At 52.2% G+C, this 10673-nt stretch overlaps 1 protein-coding gene across 2 annotated transcripts; it reads right to left on the bottom strand.

Moving 5' to 3' along the window:
- Window positions 1–285: 285 nt before the first annotated feature.
- On the bottom strand, window positions 286–8130 carry SIVA1 (SIVA1 apoptosis inducing factor). Of its 2 annotated transcripts, none has more exons than XM_077266463.1 (4): window positions 7927–8130; window positions 3488–3652; window positions 1051–1237; window positions 286–469 (listed from the first exon to the last, which is right to left on the bottom strand). In XM_077266463.1, the coding sequence occupies exons 1-4, from the start codon at window positions 8042–8044 to the stop codon at window positions 412–414; spliced, it is 528 nt and encodes a 175-aa protein (XP_077122578.1). In that variant the 5' UTR covers window positions 8045–8130; the 3' UTR covers window positions 286–411. The 2 variants fall into 2 exon arrangements, with proteins under 2 accessions (XP_077122578.1, XP_077122587.1); XM_077266472.1 differs by having other exon boundaries at window positions 1051–1207; window positions 7927–8123.
- Window positions 8131–10673: the final 2543 nt, after the last annotated feature.

Here is a 10673-nt window from a genome sequence, read left to right on the forward strand (position 1 = left end):
TCCATTATAGAAATCCACAGGGGGTAAAAACGCATGAAATCCACACAAAACAAAAAAACACCACATCAAATCCACACCTGCGTTTTCTGCCAAGAAATGCAGAATCCGCACAAAAAATTCCAGAGGCAAATCCACAACGTGTGCACATAGCCTTAGGGAATTAAAACCAGTAAGCCTACATTTTAGATTAGCAAACTGTCATACTGACTCCAGCCACAACCACTATGATCAAGTTTACCAGTTGCTCCACTTTGCTTCAAGTAAACAGGCTGCACTGCCACCTGGTGGTTTTTAGCAATACATTATGAACTTTATTTTATTCCAATATAAAATACATACAAAAATATCAAAATTTAAAAAAAAAAAAAAAAAAACAAGACAACATGCAGTTTGCAGGATGGAGTCCCTGGTTTACACTTCAAATATAGAACAAGCTGTGCAGAATGCTCGCTCCCCAAGATCACCATCACTGAAATAGGGAAATGTACACTTCAGCACTGTTCTGTTGTGAACATTGAAGATTTCATTGATAAAGAGAATGTGCATTGAGTTACAGCAAATCAGACATGACTGGACACTTTGGAATTGCACCTACTGTAGAACCCTTCCCAATTAGATTATGCCATTACAGGGGCATTCTGCAGTCCTCCCTGCAGCATCAGAACGGGAGAGCTAGTGCCAATTTGGCATCCATAGAGCAGTAGCTGCCAGCCACACAAACTGGCAAGCTGCTTATGGTATTCCATATAAGCAACATCTCCAACCTAGTAATGTGCAAGCGAGACGCACTTGAACCTTTAAGTCCCACAAAAAGAAAAAAAAAAAAAAAAAAAAAAAGAGAAAGGCATAAAGGAGTAATGACGGATTTGCACAGTGCTGGATACTAGCAGTCCATGCAGAGTCCTGGAAGGCACCAGTTGATGCAAGGTCACCAGCACTGCTCACTTTTCAATGTGGAAGTGACCATCTCCAGTGAAACCCCTCTATGACTGATGTGTCAATGCAGAAATTGGTTGGGGGGGGGGGGGGGGGGCAACCTGTGATACTTACATGAACACTGTACAATTGGAGCAAGCGATGGAAGAGCAGGAGCTGCACGACTTGCTGCAGTCTCTACAGATGTACCGTTCACAATGTTTGCACGCTTCTTTATCACCAACTGATCGGACACAGGAGGAGCACGCTCGGGATACCTCCACAGGCTGCGCTGCTCGGAAGAAAAATAGACATCTGCAGTCTCGAAAAAAAATATAAAATAAAATTGGTAACAAGAGCAACAGAAAACCACAAAATCTAGAACAAACTTCAGGATTCCAGTTATGAATGTCTACTTGATAAGTCACACATCCTCAATGCACAGGCTAGGTGGTCACCTGTAATCAGTGGGGTCCAACCACTCAGACCAGCGGTCGATCGTCAGAATGGGGCACTTAGGAAATGTATGGACTGCTCTGCTTACTCCAGCAGCCCCATACAGAATGAATGGAGCTGCGGTCATAAGTCTGAGCCACCACGCCACTGTAATAAGGATTAGAGTGCTATGATCTGTTTTATTTCTTTCACTGTACCATCCCTTTAAATTAGCAGCAGAAATGTGTGCAGGTTCCTCCAATAAAGCATATGGGCCGAGTCTCCATAACAAGGTGCCCTCCTCTCCCCAGAACATTACCACTAGTGATGAGCGAGTATATGATCTCCAAGTATTTGTTACGGCTCGAAGATATAGTTTTCATCTCCTCAGTTGCATGATGTACGGCTGCCAGATACGCTGAATACATGCGAGGAATGCCTGGTTGTTAGGGAATCCCCACATGTATTCAGCGTATCTGGCAGCCGTAAATCATGCAACTGAGGCGACGAAAACTATTTCTCCGAGCAATAACAAATACTCGGAGATCACCCGAGCGTGCTCGGAAAACCCGAGCAACGAGTATATTCGCTCATCACTAATTTACCACTTATCCACGAGATGTGCCTAGCGCTGCAGCTCAGTCTAATGTAAGTGAATGTTGCAATACTAGACCATGGACAAAACTGCTTAAGTGTCTAGGGAGGAAGACATGCAACTGTAGAACCAGTATTGGACACATGCTGGCTTCACTCAGGTTCAGCTCTAGAGAACCCCCAGCGCTAGGTACGCCCACACGGGTCAGATGCCAAGCAGAAAATCTATCATCTACTTCAGAGAAAATCCATAACAATTTGACATTGCACACTACATTTTTTTTAAGCAACAAACAGATCTGTGCAGTTTGCATTGGGTATCCTGAAGTTTTCAGAAAAGTAAGTCACTTGCTATGTCTTTAAAACAGGTGCAAAAGGAGGGAGGGGGAGAATGATGAAGTTCCAGCACCAGGCATCTCTTCATTAAAAAAAAAACCCACAACCTTCAATATTTTATTTTCATTTTATTGGAAGAGACACCTGGTGCTGGAACTTTTTTCTCCTTTTGCTAATGAGTGGTATCCAGCCACTTGTTCCTGGCACCTGTGTTCATCTGGATTCCGGTGAGGCACCACTAATCCCTTTCCCAGTATGATCTTTAAAAACATGAGTCCTCCAAATACTCCCCTTAAAATCCATAGATGCAGCTCCTCCCACAACACGCATGCAGATAATCCCACCATGGTCACAATGAAGAAAGATACAATTGTGACAAAAAAAAAAAAAAAAAAAAAAAAAGTAGAATACTTAGCATCTATGTGATAGAGATTTTCCCTTTCATTGCCAGCAAGGAAAGTTGAATCCAAGTTGCAAGTTTAAAAAAAATAAAAATGAATATGCTTTATTTACGCAAAGTCCTTTTATGTCACTGGAGTTACTTTAAGGCCTTATTCACAAAGACAAGGTGTGGTAGATGCATAGATAACACGATCACTGGCTACATAAGCAAGTAGCATTTAAAAAAAAAAAAAAAATCCTACAGATTATGAGAACTGGAGCCAAAAACCCAAGAAGCAAATCATAAAACTGATTGAGAAGGTTTTCCGAAGTTCTCACTAGATAACTACACTTTGCATGTTGGTTAAGATAAACGCATGGCCACTGTCCGGTATATAGGCTCATATGGTATACACCCAGCAGAGGCCACAGCACCACCCGTAGACACCCACTGCAGGTGTGCAATGCACAGTATACTTTTTTGCAGTGGCCATCAGTATGGAAGTGGGCCATCTGCAGTCAGACACAAGGAGAAGACAAATTTGCCACCCAGTCTGGTGAAAGTAGCGTTCGGTTTGTATAGGTTTTGGCCTCTGACATGTCCATTCACTAACAAGCAGGGGTATTGAAATGGTATAATTGAAAGTTGCAGACTATTCCATTAAAATGTCCTTTAAAATAAGTCTGTTGCTCACTGTTCTCCGTTGTACACCTTGTGCCGAACATTAGTGTAATCCGCCAAGTGCACACACACACAGTTCTGCACCCAGGGGAGAATCCCTTGTGATAGTGAAGTGCAAGACTCAAGAACTCCAGTGCTCCTTACATGTCCGTGAGGATCGATGCAGCCTTCCATCCTGTCCAATAGTGGTCTGCCCCGTCAGTAACTCGTGTACTGCGGTCTCTCCTTCTGGATTATTGTTCTTATTCTGGGTTCCTTGATTTCCCATAATGGCCTTCGCTCCACTAAACAAGAGTTTTTTGGTCCTTTCTGTAACAGATTATTACAGTGATTAGCATGGCTTGCAAAAAAAAAAAAAAAAAGTTTAAGATACATCCAGGAGCCACTGGCAGAGACGAGTAGTCCGGTTCTGCCCATGATCGGATTCTCCCTGCAACGCTCTCATTGATAGACAGGTTTCTCCCAATATAAACACACATGGGAGAGACCTGTCAATCACTTGGAGCAGTGAGGAGGAAGCCAGCTAGGGGCATTGCCTGAAGACTCTTCTCTGCCAATGGGCCACAACTAAATCTTTCAAAATAAAAAAGGAACCCGTCAACAGGTTTAGACCACAAAGTAACACCATTGCAGCAGAGAAACCTGTAGTGATGACTACTTCTGTACCTGGTTTCATAACTCTGTCTCCATTGTCTAACCTATCAGCAAATTCTTATGCAGATGAGCAGGCACGGGCATAGCTGGCACTTCCGGCTTCTTACTTGTCTCGGCTGACATCTCGCAGAGGCGCTGTCATTCCCAGGTGCATGCACAGATGGATAGTCCTGCTCTACCAAAATCATCAAGACATTACTGCTCCCAACATAAAACAGCACCTGCACGATATGTCAGCTGGGAAAGAAAGTCGCAGTGGCAGCCTCCTGTCAATCATTGACAGGAGGCTGCCACTGGGAGGAGACAGGAGCTGGAGAGCGGCACAGCAAGCACCAGCACGTGACAATTTGCACAAGAATCCGATGGACGAAACCACAATGGAATAATAAAGCGGTACAACAGCGTCTACAGGCTCTATACTGATGACATTACTTTGGTGTTTTTGAGCAACCATTTGTAAAGTGAATTACACCCAAAGTCTTTCAGAGAAAAACCATCTGGGCCCAGGTGCACCAAGCTCCGATCCATACTGCGCAGGGGTGGGGCAACATGAAGTGACTGACAGGTTCCCTTTAACTACAGACATAAGTAAAGCCTTCCCCAACTGAGGGTACTACAAGCACCAGAAAAGCCCTTATCATAACCTCCAAGCACCAGCATATCCCCCACCCAGCTCTGAGGGAACCAGAAAGAAAGAGCTGGGTGAGGGCCATGCTGGGGCTAGTAGTTCTACAGCAAATATAAGTCCCAGCACAGCCCTTACCAGACCCCACAAAAATCATCATCATGTCTTCCATTGAAAGCCCCAGCAGATCGATCCTCCCCTCCCCTGGAGAACCGCAAGCCCCAGCGGATCCTCCCCTCCCCTGGAGAACCGCAAGCCCCAGCGGATCCTCCCCTCCCCTGGAGAACCGCAAGCCCCAGCGGATCCTCCCCTCCCCTGGAGAACCGCAAGCCCCAGCGGATCCTCCCCTCCCCTGGAGAACCGCAAGCCCCAGCGGATCCTCCCCTCCCCTGGAGAACCACTAGCCCCAGCGGATCCTCCCCTCCCCTGGAGAACCGCAAGCCCCAGCGGATCCTCCCCTCCCCTGGAGAACCGCAAGCCCCAGCGGATCCTCCCCTCCCCTGGAGAACCGCAAGCCCCAGCGGATCCTCCCCTCCCCTGGAGAACCGCAAGCCCCAGCGGATCCTCCCCTCCCCTGGAGAACCGCAAGCCCCAGCGGATCCTCCCCTCCCCTGGAGAACCGCAAGCCCCAGCGGATCCTCCCCTCCCCTGGAGAACCGCAAGCCCCAGCGGATCCTCCCCTCCCCTGGAGAACCGCAAGCCCCAGCGGATCCTCCCCTCCCCTGGAGAACCGCAAGCCCCAGCGGATCCTCCCCTCCCCTGGAGAACCGCAAGCCCCAGCGGATCCTCCCCTCCCCTGGAGAACCGCAAGCCCCAGCGGATCCTCCCCTCCCCTGGAGAACCGCAAGCCCCAGCGGATCCTCCCCTCCCCTGGAGAACCGCAAGCCCCAGCGGATCCTCCCCTCCCCTGGAGAACCGCAAGCCCCAGCGGATCCTCCCCTCCCCTGGAGAACCGCAAGCCCCAGCGGATCCTCCCCTCCCCTGGAGAACCGCAAGCCCCAGCGGATCCTCCCCTCCCCTGGAGAACCGCAAGCCCCAGCGGATCCTCCCCTCCCCTGGAGAACCGCAAGCCCCAGCGGATCCTCCCCTCCCCTGGAGAACCGCAAGCCCCAGCGGATCCTCCCCTCCCCTGGAGAACCGCAAGCCCCAGCGGATCCTCCCCTCCCCTGGAGAACCGCAAGCCCCAGCGGATCCTCCCCTCCCCTGGAGAACCGCAAGCCCCAGCGGATCCTCCCCTCCCCTGGAGAACCGCAAGCCCCAGCGGATCCTCCCCTCCCCTGGAGAACCGCAAGCCCCAGCGGATCCTCCCCTCCCCTGGAGAACCGCAAGCCCCAGCGGATCCTCCCCTCCCCTGGAGAACCGCAAGCCCCAGCGGATCCTCCCCTCCCCTGGAGAACCGCAAGCCCCAGCGGATCCTCCCCTCCCCTGGAGAACCGCAAGCCCCAGCGGATCCTCCCCTCCCCTGGAGAACCGCAAGCCCCAGCGGATCCTCCCCTCCCCTGGAGAACCGCAAGCCCCAGCGGATCCTCCCCTCCCCTGGAGAACCGCAAGCCCCAGCGGATCCTCCCCTCCCCTGGAGAACCGCAAGCCCCAGCGGATCCTCCCCTCCCCTGGAGAACCGCAAGCCCCAGCGGATCCTCCCCTCCCCTGGAGAACCGCAAGCCCCAGCGGATCCTCCCCTCCCCTGGAGAACCGCAAGCCCCAGCGGATCCTCCCCTCCCCTGGAGAACCGCAAGCCCCAGCGGATCTTCCCCTCCCCTGGAGAACCACAGGCCCCAGCGGATCCTCCCTCCCCTGGAGAGCTACAGGCCCCAGCAGATCCTCCCTCCCCTGGAGAACCACTAGCCCCAGCGGATCCTCCCCTCCCCTGGAGAACCGCAAGCCCCAGCGGATCCTCCCCTCCCCTGGAGAACCGCAAGCCCCAGCGGATCCTCCCCTCCCCTGGAGAACCGCAAGCCCCAGCGGATCCTCCCCTCCCCTGGAGAACCGCAAGCCCCAGCGGATCCTCCCCTCCCCTGGAGAACCGCAAGCCCCAGCGGATCCTCCCCTCCCCTGGAGAACCGCAAGCCCCAGCGGATCCTCCCCTCCCCTGGAGAACCGCAAGCCCCAGCGGATCCTCCCCTCCCCTGGAGAACCGCAAGCCCCAGCGGATCCTCCCCTCCCCTGGAGAACCGCAAGCCCCAGCGGATCCTCCCCTCCCCTGGAGAACCGCAAGCCCCAGCGGATCCTCCCCTCCCCTGGAGAACCGCAAGCCCCAGCGGATCCTCCCCTCCCCTGGAGAACCGCAAGCCCCAGCGGATCCTCCCCTCCCCTGGAGAACCGCAAGCCCCAGCGGATCCTCCCCTCCCCTGGAGAACCGCAAGCCCCAGCGGATCCTCCCCTCCCCTGGAGAACCGCAAGCCCCAGCGGATCCTCCCCTCCCCTGGAGAACCGCAAGCCCCAGCGGATCCTCCCCTCCCCTGGAGAACCGCAAGCCCCAGCGGATCCTCCCCTCCCCTGGAGAACCGCAAGCCCCAGCGGATCCTCCCCTCCCCTGGAGAACCGCAAGCCCCAGCGGATCCTCCCCTCCCCTGGAGAACCGCAAGCCCCAGCGGATCCTCCCCTCCCCTGGAGAACCGCAAGCCCCAGCGGATTCTCCCCTCCCCTGGAGAACCGCAAGCCCCAGCGGATCTTCCCCTCCCCTGGAGAACCACAGGCCCCAGCGGATCCTCCCTCCCCTGGAGAGCTACAGGCCCCAGCGGATCCTCCCTCCCCTGGAGAACCACTAGCCCCAGCGGATCCTCCCTCCCCTGGAGAACCACTAGCCCCAGCGGATCCTCCCTCCCCTGGAGAACCACTAGCCCCAGCGGATCCTCCCTCCCCTGGAGAACCACTAGCCCCAGCGGATCCTCCCTCCCCTGGAGAACCACTAGCCCCAGCGGATCCTCCCTCCCCTGGAGAACCACTAGCCCCAGCGGATCCTCCCTCCCCTGGAGAACCACTAGCCCCAGCGGATCCTCCCTCCCCTGGAGAACCACTAGCCCCAGCGGATCCTCCCTCCCCTGGAGAACCACTAGCCCCAGCGGATCCTCCCTCCCCTGGAGAACCACTAGCCCCAGCAGATCCTCCCTCCCCTGGAGAACCACAAGCCCCAGCAGATCCTCCCTCCCCTGGAGAACCACAAGCCCCAGCGGAACCTCCCTCCCTTGGAGAACCACAGGCCCCAGCAGATTCTCCACTACAACAGCACATACGCTGAAGAGCAGCACACCAGCACAGCCCCGCACAGTGCGCTGCCTGCCATCAGAGGCCTGGTCACGCTCACCGAAGATTTCCCTCTTCAGGCTTTCTCCACACACGCCCTGGACCAGCTCCTTCTGGCCGACGTGCGTCTTGAGCTGCGGGGCTGCCAGGCTATCGAACGGGTAAGAGCGTTTGGGCATGTTCCCTCAGCACCACAGGTCACAGCAAGACAGGAAGCGCGCCAAATCCTGAGACAAGTCAACACGCATGCGTCGTCTGACCTATCAATGCCACTCACGGCAGCTCTACCAATCAGAATAGACACTGGCAACCAGAACATGACACTTTATTGGCTGTTGATATAGTGGGCGTGGCTTATAAATTCCCTGCTCGTGCTAAGTGTTTACGTTTACAGTACTGGCGTCTGCCGCTAGGTGGTGCTGTTCTCTGCTGTGCCAACACCGGAACGTTGGCATGTGCTGCCATGGCAACCCTGGCCTGGCCTCAGTGCCTGCAGTGTCTGCCATTGTCACCCGTGTGTGGATGGGGCTGCGCTTCTGTCACGTTTTACTACTAATCTGAATTACATATGGAGCAGAGCAGTATATGGAGCCCATTATACACTGCTCAAAAAAATAAAGGGAACACCTAACAACAGAATATAACTCCAAGTAAATCAAACTTCTGTGAAATCAAACTGTCCACTTAGGAACAACATTGTTTGACAATCAACTTCACATGCTGTTGTGCAAATGGAATAGACGACAGATGGAAATTATTGGTAATTATCAAGACACACTCAATAAAGGAGTGGTTCTGCAGGTGGGGACCACAGACCACATCCCAGTATCAATGCTTTCTGGCTGATGTTTTGGTCACTTTTGAATGTTGGTTGTGCTTTCACATTCGTTGTAGCATGAGACGGACTCTACAACCCACACAAGTGGCTCAGGTGGTGCAGCTCATCAAGGATGGCACATCAATGCGAGCTGTGGCAAGAAGGTTTACTGTGTCAGCATAGTGTCCAGAGGCTGGAGGCGCTACCAGGAGACAGGCCAGTACACCAGGAGACGTGGAGGGGGCCGAGAGAGGGCATTAACTCAGCAGCAGGACCACTACCTCAGCCTTAGTGCAATGAGGAACAGGAGGAGCACTGCCAGAGCCCTGCAAAATGACCTCCAGCAGGCCACAAATGTGCATGTGTCTGCACAAATGGTTAGAAACTGACTCCATGAGGATGGTCCGAGTGCCCGACGTCCACAGATGGGGGTTGTGCTCACAGCCCAACACTGTGCAGGACGCTTGGGATTTGCCACAGAACACCAGAATTGGCAAATTCACCACTGGCGCCCTGTGCTCTTCACAGATGAAAGCAGGTTCACACTGAGATGTGACAGAGTCTGGAGATGCAGTGGAGAGCGATCTGCTGACTGCAACATCCTTCAGCATGACCGGTTTGGCATTGGGTCAGTAATGGTGTGTGGTGGCATTTCTTTGGAGGGACGCACAGCCCTCATGCTCCCCAGAGGTAGCCTGACTGCCATTAGGTACCGAGATGAGACCCTCAGACCCCTTGTGAGACCATATGTTGGTGCGTTTGGCCCTGGGTTCCTCCTAATGCAGCACAATGCCAGACCTCATGTGGCTGGGGTGTCAGCAGTTCCTGCAAGATGAAGGCATCAAAGCTATGGACTGGCCCACACGTTCCCCAGACCTGAATCCGATTGAACACATCTGGGACATCATGTCTCGCACCATCCATCAACATCACGTTGCACCACAGACTGTCCAGGAGTTGACAGATGCTTTAATCCAGGTCTGGGAGGAGATCCCTCAGGAGACCATCCGCCGCCTCATCAGGAGCATGCCCAGGCATTGTAGGGAGGTCATACAGGCATGTGGAGGCCACACACACTACTGAGCATCATTTCCTTGTCTTGTGGCATTTCCACTGAAGTTGGATCAGCCTGTAACTTCATTTTCTACTTTGATTTTGAGCATCATTCCAACTCCAGACCTCCATGGGATATTAGTTGTGATTTACGTTGATAATTTTTAGGCTTAATATTCTCAACACATTCCAGTTTGTAAGGAGTAAAGATTTACGACTAGAATATTTCATTCAGTGATATCTAGGATGTGAGATTTTAGTGTTCCCTTTATGTTTTTGAGCAGTGTATATGAAGCCCCTTATGGGGACCACTCTGTTTGGAGCAATATATGGGGCCCATCATATACCGGAGCATTATATGGTGCTCATCGTATACTGTATGGAGCAATATATTTGTCCTTTATTCTGTATGGAGCAATATATGGGGCTCATTATAAAGTATGGAGCAATATATGGGGTTTATTATTCTGTATGGAGCAATATATGGGTTTATTATTCTGTATGGAACATTATATGGGATCCATTATTCTGTATGGAGAAATATATGGGGTCCATTATTCTGCATGGATCAATATATGGGGCTCATTATTCTGTTTGGAGCAATATATTGGGCCCATTATTCTGTATGGAGCAATATATGGGGTCCATTATTCTGTATGGAGCTTTATATGGGGCTCATTATTCTGTATGGAGCACTATGTGGTGCCCATAATACTGTATGGAGGACTATACTGTCCAATTCCTGAGATATAGATATCAATCATGTAATGTAAGAAGTGAAATATTTGGCATTGTACTATACCTATATTTCTCTACCGTATCTGTGCATCATGAATTGTGGTATGTGTTAAAGGGGTCCACTGATACTCTTTTGCCCTGGGCCACCGAACACATGGAGCCAGCCCTGTACTTGAGCATATATTAGGCCCACCAAGACA

The sequence above is a fragment of the Ranitomeya variabilis genome, chromosome 1, assembly GCF_051348905.1.
Source record: "Ranitomeya variabilis isolate aRanVar5 chromosome 1, aRanVar5.hap1, whole genome shotgun sequence".
Taxonomy (NCBI): Eukaryota; Metazoa; Chordata; class Amphibia; order Anura; family Dendrobatidae; genus Ranitomeya; species Ranitomeya variabilis.

Bases quoted from the DNA above. Each gene is read 5' to 3' on its own strand.
- SIVA1 (XM_077266463.1), bottom strand. From the start codon at position 8,044: ATGCCCAAACGCTCTTACCCGTTCGATAGCCTGGCAGCCCCGCAGCTC. The intron at 3,653-7,926 runs GTGAGCGTGACC...AATCTGTTACAG, and splicing joins CCTGAAGAGGGAAATCTTCG to AAAGGACCAAAAAACTCTTG. The intron at 470-1,050 runs GTAAGTATCACA...TCCCTATTTCAG, and splicing joins TCCAATTGTACAGTGTTCAT to TGATGGTGATCTTGGGGAGC.